General features: G+C 36.2%; 1 protein-coding gene across 4 annotated transcripts in view; it reads left to right on the forward strand.

Annotated features, from left to right (window-relative positions):
• Window positions 1-15,958, forward strand: part of XRCC5 (X-ray repair cross complementing 5) — an 88,168-nt gene that overhangs the window by 52,140 nt on the left and 20,070 nt on the right. The window contains exon 17 of one of the 4 annotated variants that reach the window (XM_072961608.1): window positions 13,411-13,529. The exons of 2 other annotated variants lie outside the window; for them this stretch is intronic. In XM_072961608.1, the coding sequence (XP_072817709.1) occupies window positions 13,411-13,514 (104 nt within the window). In that variant the 3' untranslated portion in view covers window positions 13,515-13,529. Of the gene's footprint in view, window positions 1-3,205; window positions 3,306-13,410; window positions 13,530-15,958 lie in introns of those variants that run through there. One more of the 4 variants, XM_072961609.1, reaches the window with a different exon arrangement.

Below are 15,958 nucleotides of genomic sequence, written 5' to 3' on the forward strand. Positions count from 1 at the left end.
AGGCCACATCACTTCAGTTCTCCAACTAACTTCTGTGTGACTGAGATATGTATGAATTTATAGGTTCCCCCTGAATATGAGATATTATGTAAAATAGCTTGAATGTACCTCATGTCAAAAGCTGGTTCTCTAAGGGCCAGAAAGATGTATATTTGTTGACAGATAAAAGGATGGAATGTAACTATGTAATGTGAGATGATTCTTTCCCCAGGGACCCTGTTTTTGCCACTTAGCTTATAGGTTCCATATTAGACCTTGAGTGGTAACAGTGGCGAAGCTCCGTTCCACCAAATTGAATTCACAGGAGCCTGATTGGTTAAAAAACAAACCTGTCAAGAAGAGGCATCCTAAGTAAAAATGGTACAGATTACTATTTGGGGTCTGATATTTAGTGTTAGACTCATGTACAGTGAGCAGTGATGTGCACACATCCATTTGATGGGTGATGATCACTTTATTCTGTGGCTACCTCGTCTTTCTTATACCACTTTGTTTGAATCTCATCTCATCTTCAAGTCTGTTGTCTTTGTTCTCCAACCTACCTTATTCTCATTACATCAAACAACATGGTTTCAATTTTAAAGGATATTTCTTAAAATTCGCTTCTGCAGGACCTTCCAACACTAAGCAGAATGTAGTACTATTAGTAGTACAATTATATCATTTATCAAAGTCAAGTAGACAGTTTTTCAACTCTGTGGGGTAGAGCACTTCCCATTTGCATGGCAGCTTGCTTGCACTCATTATATGATTTTCTGCCATGAATCAAGTCCTAACCTGTGTATTCTCAAGAGTTGGGACCTAGGAGAAATTTCCCATGTGTATGTGTGTGTGTGTGTGTGTGTGTGTGTGTGTTTTCTCTTTTTAATGGACCCTGATTTGTATAATCGTGGATATGAATTACATAACCTATCACAGCTCTTTCCAGGTAAAGATAAGAAGATAGAAACACTGCCTTTATCTATTATTTTGCACAGAGCTGAAAATTTTAAGAAAAATAAGTTCTGTCAAATACTTTGAACATCTTGAAAGGACACTAAATACAAACAGCACTAAAATTTTAAGCATCTTTTGCCCTATAAAAGTTTTGTTTTGTTTTTTTTAACAGTTTGAGATACTTTCTTAGTCCTTTCCCAAAATAAGAGTCATACATCTAATCATGAGAGAGAAAATACATGGTTATAGATTTAACAGGTTTAGTCTGTACTTTTATATTTTTTATTAAACATCTGGCTTCCTTTTTGACTTGTTTAGTTTTAAATTGTTAAACTCCAGAACTTGATGATCCAGGCTTATTTTACGCCTTACTTTTCAGTGACAAGTAGTAGTCTCATGTGAAAACAAAAAGTTTATTCGGAATGGTAAAGGATACCGACTAAAAGGGCATGTTATTATTTGACATGGTAATTATATATCACTGACCCTTAGGGTGTTTTTCATCTTCAGTGTGGCATGGATTGAAGCCTAGAAGAGTTGAGATGACTTTCCACAGATTATTGCAAGTGTGTGGAAGACACTGCATCAGATTCCAGAGAGCCAATTCTTGGCCTCTTGTGGCTTAAACTTCTTCATCGGTTGCCTACATTTCATTAGATGCCACAGCACTGCTCTGAAGTTTACATTTTAATAAAAACTCATCAACCAAATTTTTAAAATGAAATCATTGAAATGAAGACAAAAATAAAAGACAGGACATAGAAATCAAAGACCATCATATGCACAGCCACTTCATTAGTGTATTCAGTTTTCACAACTCTCCCTAAAAGGCTTCTATCCATTCTCACTCAGCTTCTAGCATCCTTTCAAATTCCCATCAATCTGTAGCTCAGAGTCTCTCTAATTACAGAGTCTGGCTCTTATAAAATGTAGCCTGGCTATCTGTTAAGAAAGAGGGCCAGCTGGTAGCATACAAATCAAAACCTGTTTGCTATAGGTAAGCTCTTAGTGAGCACTGAGATTTCTTCCTGAGAGCAGTAAAGGACATTTATATGTGATACACAACAGCATTCTTCTTCTCCCAATGTTTTGTTTTTTCATGCCAGGTGGCAAAATTGGTTATCTTAAACCTGCTGAATACTTTTTCCCTTTAAATGTTAAAAGTAGAAAGGTTAGTTTTCCTCTGGCTGAAAGTGTGGGACTCGAATGCCTTCCCTTTGTCAGAACAACTGAAAGAGCGCAGTCTACTCAAGCCTGCACTTAGCGTAGTGGTCCATTGGCTTGCAAGGATGTCCTGTGCCTGCAGTGCAGCCAGGCAGGTGCTCACCATTGGCTCTGCTGGAAACGCAGCATTAATAGTGGGTGCTCTGAAGAAAGGTGTGCTAACCACCTTCCTGTTGGAGTTCACCCTTGCAGGAAGTGCTAATGAAAGTGATTTGTGAAACAGAGAGCAGTTGAAGTACTTACTCATGGCAGTTTGGTTCTTTTTCCCTCTTGCCTATAAATTCACGGTGCATGGTAGATCGCTGTCATGCAGGGCATTGCACGTCCTTGAATTGGGCTGTCTTCGCAATTGGTTCTTAAGCCCAGCTGGTTGAAAAAGGAAACTGATTTCAGATTGTGCTGATGTGCAAACTGCTTTAATCAATGACTTAAAGTGACTGCTCGTGGCAAACAACAGAAGCTCTTAAGCAATTAAGATGTTTAGGAAAGGATGTTAGGCTTTTGTTAAAATAGTCACTAATTGGCTGAAATGTGTCAAGAGGAGCCTAGAAACGGCTTGGAGTCCCACTTAAATGCAGTAAAAGTGTTTTGGTCCCCCCCTTTCAAATTGTAAGCCCAGGGCAAGAAGTATGCTGACACAGAAAGAAGTGGCAGGAATAATTTGGTCCAGTTAGTCCTGTCTGTCAACCATGTCCACATAAAACTTTAAAAAATGTAATGCTTGTTTCTTTGGCCAGAAAAGAGAAGAGAATTTGATTCAGATATAGAACCCAGTTTCAGCAGGTCTTGAGAATATTATCAGCATAGAAGTCCTTGGAGATATATATATATATATATATATATATATATATATATTTTTTTTTTGCAGTTTCTTATGGACAGTTGGGATGGGGCCTTTGGGAGGTCATTAGGTTTAGATGGTCATGAGGGTGGAGCCCTCCTAATGGGTTTAGTGCCCTTATGGAAAGAGATACCAGAGTTTGTGTTCTCTCTTCTCTCCTCTCCTCTTTTCTTTCTCTTTTTTCTCTGCAATGTGAGAATACAGCAAGAAGATGACTGCAAGCCAGGAAGAGAGCCCTCACCAAAACCTGACCATGCTGGCAGCAAGTTCCAAACTGTGATAAAGTCCATTTCTGTTGAAGCCAGCTAGTCCCTGATATTTTGTTATGTCAGCCTGAGCTGCCTAATACAGGCCCATTTTCGTTTCCTTTGTCAGATTAAACTGCTGTAATCCTGTGGTTTGTCTCTCTATATCTTTTAATGGTAATGAGATGCAGCTGTAACACTCAGGATACTCACCATATTTCATTGGTAGGCCATTGGAGTCAGGAGCCATCTCTCATATGAGAACTATCTTTTGATAATTCTCTTGCCCTTAGAATCTAGTAGTGTTTCCTTGGGGCAATGAAGAGAAGATTTACTGTCTGAGCTTTTTCAGCAGTTAGTCTGTAGTAGAAACATCTAGTATCTCCTTTCTGTCTGTGGTAAATCTCAGCACATCTCTTAGCTAAACTGCAGTTATTTATTGCCAATTTTTAAATAGTTCATTGAAGTATAATTTTCTACTATAAAATGTTCTCATTCTAAGTGCAATTTAGTGATCCTTTATAAATGTAAAAAATGATGCAATCATCACCACAACCCAGGTAAAGAACTTTTCCCTCAGCTTTAAAAAGTCCCCCGTGACCATTTGTAGTTGGTTCTTTTTATTCACACCAGCACCACTTTCTATCTCTATACATTTGTCTGTTCTGGAAATTCACATAAATGGAGTTGGTCAGACTGTAGGCTTTTGTATTTGGCTGCTTTTACTTAGCATAAGGTTTTTGAAGTTTGTCTATTTTGTAATGTGTGTCAATAATTGATTTCTTTTTATTGCTGAATAATATTCCATTTTAATGGCTATGTCACATTTTGTTTATTCATTTGCCAACTGATGGATATTTGGATTGTTTCCAGTTTTTAGCTATTACAAATAATGCTTCTGTGGATATTTGCATACAAGTCTTTGTATGTTTTCAGTTTTCTTGGATAGGAATGGAATTGATAGACCATATGGGAAATTTATGTTTAACTTTTAAAAATAGCCAAACTCTTTTCAAAAGCGGCTTACCATTTCATATCCTCCGCCCCAAGCAGTGAATGAGAGTTCCAGTCTCTCCACATCCTTAATAACACTTGCATTGTCAGTCTTTTCAGTTATAGCTATTTTGTGCCAATGGCTTAGTGTATCCTTGTGGTTTTAATTTTTAGTTTCCTAAAGCCTACTAATAATGCTGACCAGTTTTCATGTGTTTATTAGCCATATATCTTCTTTGGTGAAATATCTGTTCAAATCTTTTGCCCATTTTTAAAAATTGGACTGTCTTATTGACATGTAGAATTCTGTGTATATTATGGATACAAGTCCTTTATCAAATATGTGATTTGTAAATGTCTGTGGTTTTTCTTTTTCATGGTGTCTTTTGAAGTATAAAGTTCTTAATTTTGATTACCCCATATATCATTGTTTTTCTTTTATGGACTGTCATTTTGTTGTCATCTATAAGAAATCGTTGCTTAGCCCAAGTCACCAAGATTTTCTCCTCTGTTTTCTTTTGGAAGTTTTATGTCTCTAATTCATTTTGAGTTGTTTTTTGTAAATGAGTATGAGGTAAGCATGTAGGTTCATTGTTTTTCATAGGGATAACTAATTGTCCCAGCACTATTTGTTGAAAAAACTGTCTTTTTCCCATCAAATTGCCTTGGCACCTTATTGAAAATTATTTGACCGTAAAGTAAGAGTTTATTTCTGTAGTTTTCAGTTCTCTTTTATTGACCTGCGTCTGTCCTTCACTAATACAGTGTTGGATTACTTTAGCTTTATAGTAAGTTTGGAAATACTGTATCACAAGTCTTCCAATTTTGTTCTTTGCTGAAATTGTTTTGGCTAATCTAGGTCTTTTGAATTTCCATATAAATTTTAAGATCAGCTTTTCAATTTATAGGGATTTTGATAAGGATTACATTGAGTATGTAAATATTTAAGGAAGAATTTCCATCTTAACAATTTTGAATTTTCTAATTCATGAACATGGATTATTTTCCCATCGATTTGTATCTTGTTTACTTTCTCTCCATAGTGTTTTATTACAGTTTTAGTGTACAAGTCCTGCACTTCTCTTGTTAAAATTTTGCCAAGTATTTTATTTTGTTTAATGCAATTGTGAATGAATTTTTTATAATTAATTTTTGGACTGTTTGTTGCTAGTAGATAGAAATAGTGATTATTGTATATTGATCTCATATCCTGCAGCCTTATTAAACTTGTTTAGTAGTTCTGGTTGTTTTTATATACTCCTTAGGATTTTTTACTTACAGGATCATATTGTCTGCAAATAAAGGCAATTCTACTTCTTCCTTTCTAACTTGTATGCTTTTAGTTTTCTTTTTCTCAATTTTACTGGCTGGAACATACAGTACAGTGTTGGCTTTCAGTCTTTCACCATTAGTATGCTAGTTCTGAGTTATTCTCAGATTGTCTTTATCAGCTTGGAGAAATTTTCTTCCATTCCTAGGTGGGTGAGAGTTTTTATTATGAATGGATGCTGAGTTCTGTCAGGTGCATGTTCTACATACATTAAGATGATCATGTGAGTTTTATTTTTCTATTAATATAGCATATTATATTCACTGATTTTCAGTTGTTAAACTAGCCCTGTGTTGCAGGGATAAATTCCAGTCAATCATGGTAAATAATCCTTTTAGAATGTTCCTGAATTCATTTTGCTAATATTTTGGTAGGACTTTGTATATATATTCATGAGGGATACTTTTCTGTAGTTTTTTGCCTATGTGTGTGAAAGCTTTGGCTTTAGTATCAGGGAAATACAGGCCTCATAGAATGAGTTGGGAAATTGTCTGTCCTCCTTTTCAGGATTGGTATGATTTCTTTAAATATTTGCTGGAATTCACCAGTGAAGCCTTCTGGGCCTGGTTTCTTTGTGGGAAGCTTTTTAATACTAATTCAGTTATTTTACTTATAGATTTAGTCAGATTTTCTGTTTCTTCTTGAGTTATTGGTAGTAATTTGTGGCTTAATAAGAATTGTCCATTTCATCTAAGTTGTCTAATTCGTTGGCATAGCATTGTTCATATTAGTTTTGCCTTATAATATTTTAAGTTCTGTAGTTGATAGTGATGTGCACACTTTTATTTCTAATTTTAGTAATTTGTAACTTCTCTTTTTCTTGGTCAGTCTAGGTAAAGGTGTATGGATTTTGTTTCTCTTTTATAGAAGATCCTAACTTTTAATTTTATTTTCTCAATTATCATTTTAAAAAAAATTCATTGATTTCTGCTCTGATCCTTATTATCCCTTCCTTTTGTTTGCTTTGAATTTAATTTGCTCTTTCTCTGGTTTCTTCTAGTGGAAGTTCAGATTATTGATTTGAAACCTCATTTCTTTTCTTTTTTTTTTTAACATTTTTTATTGATTTATAATCATTTTACAATGTTGTGTCAAATTCCAGTGTTCAGCACAATTTTTCAGTCATTCATGGACATATACACACTCATTGTCACATTTTTTTCTCTGTGAGTTATCATAACATTTTGTGTATATTTCCCTGTGCTATATACAGTGTGATCTTATCTGCTCTACAATTTTGAAATCCCAGTCTATCTCTTCCCACCCTCCACCCCCCTGGCAACCACAAGTCTGTATTCTCTGTCTATGAGTCTATTTCTGTCCTGTATTTATGCTTTGTTTTTGTTTATTTGTTTGTTTGTTTTTGTTTTTGTTTTTAGATTCCGCATATGAGCGATCTCATATGGTATTTTTCTTTCTCTTTTTGGCTTACTTCGCTTAGAATGACATTCTCCAGGAGCATCCATGTTGCTGCAAATGGCATTATGTTGTCAGTTTTTATGGCTGTGTAGTATTCCATTGTATAAATATGCCACATCTTCTTTATCCAGTCACCTGTTGATGGACATTTAGGCTGTTTCCATGTCTTGGCTATTGTAAATAATGCTGCTATGAACATTGGGGTGCAGGTGTCATCCTGAAGTAGGGTTCCTTCTGGATACAAGCCCAGGAGTGGGATTCCTGGGTCATATGGTCATTTCTTTTCTAACATGGATGTTTAAAGCTATACATTTCCCTCCAGCCAGTTCTTTAGCTAAGCATCATAAATTGTGATAACATCGTGTTTTCATTTTCATTCAATTAAAGTATTCTAATTTCTTTTGTAATTACTTGACCTTTGGATTATTTGGAACTGTGTTGTTTAATTTCCAAATATTGGAGAATCCCCAAATTTCTTTCTGTTGTTGATTTTTAATTTAATCCTGTTGTGATTGGAGAACATATTTTGAATGGCATCAACCCCTTTAAATTTATTGAGACTTATTTTATAGCTTAGCATATAGGCTGTTCTGACAAATGTTTCATATGCCCTTTACAAGCATGTGTATTCTGTTGTTAGGTTGAGGGTTCTGTAAATGTCAGTTTGGTCAGTTTGAAGGATAGTTTGTTCAAATCTATATCTTTGTTGATTTTCTGTCTAGTTTTTCTCCATGATGTTTTGAATATTGAAGGTTATTTACCTTGAGGCCTTGTGGACTAGTGAGACCTTTGTAACTTTTGCCTCACCTAGCTAAACAAAAACCTAGGAACCCAAGTGGATTTCTATAAAGCATCAATAAAGAAAACATTGTCAACTCAGGTAATAGAGTATATTTTAAATAAAGGTCTTCAGGTATTAGAGTTTGGAAAAAAATAAACTTAGATACATGTATCACAAGATTATGTTTCAGAATCCTCTGCTTCATGGGAGGAATTCATTTACATTAGTAAATGACAGGCTTACTCAGTACAGGAAAAACTGTGGAGATTGCAATAACCTGTTAGAGCACAAAAAATGATTAGTTGTGAGTAATGAAAGCAAATTTACATTTTCATGACAATAGGTATTTTAGTAGAGCAAGTCCTAGGTTGGTGTTTATAGATTTGGAAAGTTCATAGGTTCATTGTTCCCTCTTTTGTTTCTTCTTTGGTGCCATTTTTCTCAAGCATGGGTATATTTTGTTTGATTCATTATTTGTCCTGTACACAAAGTTGGATTATCCCATGATTGTCCCATTTCTCATTACTCTTAGATGGACTATAATGAATCCCCAAGACTCACACATTGAAATTTTAAATGTATGGAATTATAGGGAGGGTTGAATCTACAAACCAAAGATAAAATTTGCCTGCCACAAATCTGGTTCAAAATGGTAGACTATCCTGAGGATGGTGGGTGAAATTAAATAATTTTAAAGGTTCTTTTTAATACTGCCCTTTAAGTACACAAGTAATAAACAGAAAAAAGTAGATAGTAAAGAAAAAAACAAAGAAGAAAGAAAGGGATCAGTGAAATAGATATATTCTTAGCAAATACCATCAGTAAATGCCAACCCATGAAAAATGTTTTTCCATTTAGGATTCACTAGAAATAGAAACAATTGTTTGTTGTTTACTTATATAATAGTCTCTTATATATGTTAAGATGATTTAATTGCTTCTTAGGCTTCTCATTAAAAAATAAGTACATGCTCATTGGAAAAAAGTCAAATAGTAATACAGTAGTACATAAAACGGGGAAATCTCATCATTCATTGTCTTGCTCTCTTTCAAACCCTCAACCTACATTCTCTATCTTGCTTTCTCACTCTCTCTTCATAGAAATAACCCTGTTAATCCCTGTTAATGCTCTGTATTATAGTCAAGATGGCTAATTGTTTTAGGGTGTGGTAAATTGAGATTATAGCCATAGGCAGTACATTTTGGAGAACCACTCCTTCCTAGTGGGCTCAAACAACTTGACCTAAGAGGGAAAAAGGAGCTTATAACAAGATGGGTTGGGGCTAATTCATACTCAGTAAGTGACAATAAAGATGCCTGCATATATAGTGGTGACAGCATGGAAATGATATCTTATCCACACACACCTGCATACATCTTACATAGCTCATTACTCTTTGTCTGTGTATTTTCTCCTTCCATAGAGCTTTATTTTAACCATTTCTATCTCTATAAAATAAGGTAAAGGAGGATAATAAGAGTTCTAAACTGTCCATTTCCCTTAGTGTTAGCCAATACTGAGTGTGCAGTGTAAGGGTTTAAATTGAAGAAACACAAGAAGACCTCTTCTCTTCAGGTCTTTTAGACCTGAAGCTTTTACAGGAGCAAATCAGTGAAGCCTGATCATTTATTCATCAATTCAGCAAATGGTTGTTGAATACCAATTAAATGCTAGTCGTTGTGGCAAGAAACAGACAGCAAATAAGAAAATCTGTGTCAAATGGTGATAAGTGGTGTATTAGTTTCCTGTGGCTGCTGTAACAAAGTACTACAAAGCAGCTGGCTTAAAACAACAGAAGTTTATTTTCTATTAGTTCCAGAAGTTAGAAGCCCAAACTCAAGGTATTAGCAGGGTAGGTTCCATCTAAGGACTCTTGAGGGAGAATCCATTCCAGGCCTCTCTCTTGGCTTTTGGTCACAGCTGGCAAGCCTTTTTGTTCCCTGGCTTGTGGATGCATTGCTCCAGTCTCTGCCTCATCTTCACATGGAGTTCTGTGTGTCTGTGTCCAAATTTACCTCTTCCTGTAAGTCATATTGGATTACCCCCCGCCTTGAGATTACATCTGCAAGGACCCTATTTCCAATAAGGTCACTTTCTGAGTTTCTGGAAAGAATGTGAATTTTGGAGGAACACTGTTCAACTCATGACAGCACTACAGAGAAGAATTGAAATAGGATATTGGGATAATGAATGCTGTGGTTATGATAGGCTTGTGATTTTATATAGAAGATCAAGGAAGGCTTGCTGCTCGATTATCATTTGAACAGAGATTGAGGAAAGTGGAAGATAGAGCTTAATGGCTAGCTCTAGGGAAAGCTTTGTAGGCTGAGGGAGCATTGGCTAGGACCATCAGGGAAGCCAGCGTGGCTGGAGGAAAGCAGCAGAGATGAGATCAGAGAGGTATCTGGGGCGCACATCATGTAGGGCCTCCTAGACCTTTTGCTTTTACTGAGTGAAATGAGAACCCACTGAAGAGTTCTAAGTAGAGGAAGATCTGTTTATGTTTTAAAAGGCACTCTGGCTGCCATGTTGAGAATGGGCAAGGCTGAAGTAGGCAGATGAGTTAGAAAGCTACTGTAGTAATCCAAGTGAGGGAGGTAGTGATAGAGGTAGTGAGAAGAGGTCAGACTTTGATATAATTTGAAGGTAGAATTGGCAGGTTTTGCTGATGGCTTGAAAATATGATGTGAGAGAAGGAAACAACTCAAGGGTGACTCTTAAGTTTTTTTGCCTGAGCAACTGGAATGAATTGGCATTTACTGAGAAGGGAAAGACCAGGTTGGTTATGTAGATCTTGACTTCAGGATCAAGACCTGGGTTATAAATATAAATCTGGGAGGAGTCACCATAGAGTTAGTCTGTAAAGGAATAAGAATGAATGAGATCCTTGAGTAGGGGAGAGGTGTGGGATTTAGGGCACAGATGGAAGAGGTAACTTAGATAGATGCATGCACAGGTAGTTCATCCAAGGCAATAGGAAAGATGCACAGTACAGACACAGATGCAAGTAGGTTGACCAATTTGAGGAAGAATTCATGGAGGAGGCTGGCATAACCTGAGCCACAAAAGGCTGAATAGGTGAGGTCCCAAAGAAAGGTGTCCCAAGTGAGGCAACAGCCAAAGTGATGGGGTATCCTGTAACTATGAGTGCTAATAGAACTTTCCCCCGAATAAGTGATCTTTGTCACTACCATTATTTTGCCTCTTGAGTTTACTGTTGATGAACATTTCTGACCACTTTATACTCATTTCTAATTTTCTTCTAATTTCTAATCATTTTCTAATTCAGTTGTGTCATATCTGTCTTTTCCTTTTCATCGTAAATACCACTACTCTAATTCAGGCTTTCATTATTTCACCATTGGACAGTAAGAGTATCCTATATTAATTATCCTCAAAGCTCTTCCTGTTCAGCTCACCCCATATGTTGGCACAAATTTAGCTTCTTATAGCACAAGCTTGATTATGAGTCAGCTTTTCTTTTTTTATTATTTAAAAAAAATTTTACTTTTTTTTTATTGAGTTATAGTCATTTTACAATGTTGTGTCAAATTCCAGTGTAGAGCATAATTTTTCAGTTATACATGAACATATGTATATTCATTGTCATATTTTTTTTTCTCTGTGAGCTACCATAAGATCTTGTATATATTTCCCCGTGTCTTTGAAATTAATCCCCCAGTCAAGACTTTCCACAGCCTGGTCCCATCCTCCCATTCCAGACCCATCTTCTGCAGGTCCCCTCTACAAACTCTGTATCAAACCAACCTGTATTCCTGCCAATACTCTTGTGTCATTGGCTTTCCTGCTCTTCTGTATGTTTACTCATGCTATTCCTTCCAAGAATGTGCATTCTTTTTTCTTACCCCCAAATCCTCCCTAAAGAGAATCTATTATTTTATTTTTTTTATATTCAAGTATAATTTGTTTACAATGTTGTGTTAGTTTTAGGAGTACAGCAAAGTGATTCAGTTTTATATATATATATATATATTATTTTTCAGATTCTTTTCCATTATAGGTTATTATGAAATATTAAATATAGTTCCCTGTGTTGCTATACATTAGATCCTTTTTGTTTATCTATTCTATATATGATAGGGTGTATATGTTAATAGCATCTCCTAATTTATCCCTCCCCTGCCTTTTTCCCTTTGGTAACTGTAAGTTTGTTTTCTATGTGAGTCTGTTTCTGTTTTTTAAGTAAGTTTATTGTGTCATTGTTTTTTAGATTCCACATATAAGTGATACCATATTTGTCTTTGTCTAACTTACTTCACTTAATATTATAATCTCTAGGTCTATCCATGTTGCTGCAGATGGCGTTATTTCATTCTTTTTATGGCTGAGTAATACTCCATTGTATATGTGTATCACATCTTTATCCATTCATCTGTCGATAGACATTTAGGTTGCTTCTTTTTCTTGGCTACTGTAAATAGTGCTGCTGTGAACACTGAGGTACATGTGTCTTTTTGAACTATAGTTTTCTCCAGATGTATGCTCAGGAGTAGGATTGTTGGGTCATATGGTAACTCTATTTTCAGTTTATTAAGGAACCTCCATACTGTTCTCCTTAGTGGCTATACCAGTTTACATTGCCAGCGACAGTGCAGGAGGGTTCCTTCTTCTCCACAACCTCTCCACCATTTAATTACTGCACCCCTGGGGTAAATCCTTCTTGATCATGGCATATGATCCTCTTCATGTATTGTTGGATTTGGTTTGATAGTGTTTTGTTGAGGATTTTTATATCTATGTTCATCAGTGATATTAGCCTTTAATTTTCTTTTTTGTGTGATATCTTTGTCTTGTTTTGGTATCAAGGTGATAGTGGCCTCATAGAATGAATTCAGAAGTATTCTGTCCTCTGCAATTTTTTGGAATAGTTTCAGAAGCATAAGTGTTAACTCTTCTCTCAGTGTTTGGTAGAGTTCACCAGTGAAGCCGTCTGGTCCTGGACTTTTGTTTTTTGGGAGTTTTAAAATTACTGATTCAGTTTCAGTACTAGTAATTGATCTGTTCATATTTTCTATAGAATTCTTCGTGGTTCAGTCTTGGGAGGCTGTACCTGTCTAAGAATTTGTCCATTTCTTCTAGGTTGTTCATTTTATTAGCATACTATTGCTTGCAGTAGTCTCTTTTGGTCCTTTGTATTTCTGTTGTGTCAGTTGTAACTTCTCCTTTTTCATTTCTGATTTTATTGATTTATGCCCTCTTCCTATTTTTCTTGATGAGTCTGGCTAAAAGTTTATCAATTTTGTTTATCTTTTCAAAGAACCAGCTTTTAGTTTCATTGATCTTTTCCATTGTTTTTTCAGTCTCTGTTTCATTTATTTCTGCTCTGACCTTTATGATATCTTTCCTTCTGCTAGCTTTGGGTTTTGTTTGTTCTTTTTCTAGTTGCTTTAGGTGTAAGATTAGGTTGTTCATTTGAGATTTTTCCTGTTTCCTGAGGTAAGCTTATCTTGCAATAAACTTCCCTTTTAGAACTGCATTTGCTGCATCCCACAGGTTTTGCATTATCGTGTTTTCATTTTGATTTGTCTCTAGGTATTTTTTAACTTCTTTGATTTCTTCAGTGGTCCATTGGTTGTTTATTAGAGTATTGTTTGGCCTCTGCGTGTTTTTGTGGGACCAGGTCTTGGTGCTGTTGACCCAAGCAAGATGTCAGCCTCTGGGAGAGTCCCTGCAGATGAATACTCACCAATATGCCTGACACCAGTGTCTATGTCACCAGGGTGATCCACAGCTCTCCCTCACTTCCCCAAAAGACCCTCCAAAACCAGCAGGTAGGTCTGGCCCAGTTCCTAAGAAGTTACTGTTTTTGTTCTTGGCCCTGTTGTGCATGAGATTTTGTGTCTGCCCTTTAAGAATGAAGTCTGTTTTACCCCCAGTACTGTGGAGCTCCTGCAGTTAAGCCCTGCTGGCATTAAAAGTCAAATGCTCTGGAGGCTCCTCTTCCCAGTGCCAAATTCCTGGGCCAGGGAGCCTAATGTGGGGCTAATACATCTCCCTCCTGTGGGAGAATCTCTGCAGTACAGTTACTCTCCAGTGTGTGGATCACCCCCTAGAGGGGTGGGATTTGATTAGATTGCGGGTACACCCCTCCTACCTGTCTCATTGTGGTTCCATCTTTATGTCTTTTGTGGAAGATCTTTTTTGGTAGGTTCCAGTCTTTTTCATCAATGGTTGTTGAGCAGTTAGTTATGATTTTGATGTGCTCGTGGTCCTTTAACTCTGCCATCTTGGCCGCTCTCTCCTAAAGACACTCTTGATAGCTAAGAGCCAGTATATCCTGAGATACCAGTGCCCAGTAGTAGTTTTATTGTAGTCTGATTCATTATCAAAGATTCTGCTGCTGTCTGCCATCAGTGGGACAGATAAAACCTCCATCTGTTTTTTTTTTTTTTAATCTCTGAGTACTGCTGGCTAATAGTAATTTTTTCATTTCCAGTGTTAACTTTAACAAAGCAGTGTTTGGGAATAATAACAATTTGAATTTTTGAATTACAGCAGAATTAATTCTCAGGTTCTTTGGATTGAGTCAAAATCTCAGCCTCATCAAAGAAGAAGTAGAGGAAAATATTATCTCTGTATTTTGAACTCTAGAGTATTATACAACTTTTTCACAAAATCAGAAAAAGATAGAGGGGGAAAAATGGAAGAAAAAATCCTTAAGGAAAGATACCATATAAACACAGGGCATCATTATTTACCAGTTTTTAAGAAGATTTACTATGTGAAATACGGTTGTTTTAAAATTTCTAGTACTTGATAGTTCCATTTAAGAATGAGTCAGATTCTTTAAGGCATCTTAAAACACTCCATGCTGCCTCCCCCTCCTCCATCATCCACCAAAGCACATTCAACCAGTGGACACCTGCTTCTCTCCTTGCTAAGGAGTCTGACTGTATCTCTTCAACTGATACATGAATTTCAATTCCATTCAATTACCAACTTTTAATTGGATCCCATTGCCAGACTGGTCTCCTGAGAAGACCAGTGCTCTGGTCTCCAAGAGAAAAGAGCATTTTCTCTTGGCTGCACTGTTACTATGACTACTTTGTTCCTTCTGCCTACTTCTGCATTAGTTTGATGACATCCACTCAGATATGAAGCTAGACAGATACTATAAAATTACTGGAGTATCAAACACTGTCATCTTGATTCTGCCTTCCTTCTACTACTCATCTAGAACAGGATCAGGTCTAAATGGTTAAGTTCTTAATTCTTCTGTGTCACTTTTATTTTAGGAAGCTTTGCCAAGTTTTTGAATTTGTTTAGAACCTTAGAAAGTTGTGAAGACCCACTCTCTCTGCCCTCTCTACTCCCTACTTGAAACCTCAGTGTATACTTCCAACCATGTAGCATATACATTATATAAATGAGCTAAAGAAATTAGTTTCTCATTTGATTAAAAAGGCCATCCTTTAGTTTCTTTCTTATGTTAGCATCATGTCCCAGTTTTGAACTACTTTAGGTGCACTCCTCTCTGGAAATTAAGGAATTAGACTAAAGATTGGATGTTCTTTGGTCTTTAGTTAACTTTAGTTAACTGTAAATATGAACTGATAACCTTAAGGGTTTGTGAGACATGTTCAGTAAGTCTTTAATGGTTAAATTGAATGTTTTTAATAAAAAATTAAAAGACCATAGAATGCCATGGAACATACCCAAATAACAGGAAACTTAAAAATTTCCAGCTAACTTGGGAACAAATCTGGTCTTATGCCCATTATTTAAGATGAGAAAAATTAGACTTGTCGTAATTCTCTTACATAAACTAAGCTTGAAGCCAGTGGGCTGAACCAGATGCCATTGTTTTAGTTTCTCATTAGCTCACACTATCACCTTTTTTTTAGCGTGAGCTAAGACCCAGAGACATTCAGAATCTTTCTTCCTGTGGCTACAAAGTAGGACTCACAGTTAACTCAAATAAAAACAAAAATAAAACAAGAGAGATCTCATAGTCTGCCGGAATGGAGTCTAACAATAAAGACTTTGCATTTACTCTGCTCTTTGTGCCTGGGGTTTTAATTTAACACATCAATGAAAAGGCAGCATTTTAAAAGGGGAGAAAACACCCAGCAGGACTTACTTTTATTGGTGTAATTTGTAAGAAATTACTGCATTTAATGAGAAAATCGTTAAGCATGAAAAAATGGGCTGTGACTAAACTTGTGGAG

The sequence above is a fragment of the Vicugna pacos genome, chromosome 5, assembly GCF_048564905.1.
Source record: "Vicugna pacos chromosome 5, VicPac4, whole genome shotgun sequence".
NCBI classification, from domain to species: domain Eukaryota; kingdom Metazoa; phylum Chordata; class Mammalia; order Artiodactyla; family Camelidae; genus Vicugna; species Vicugna pacos.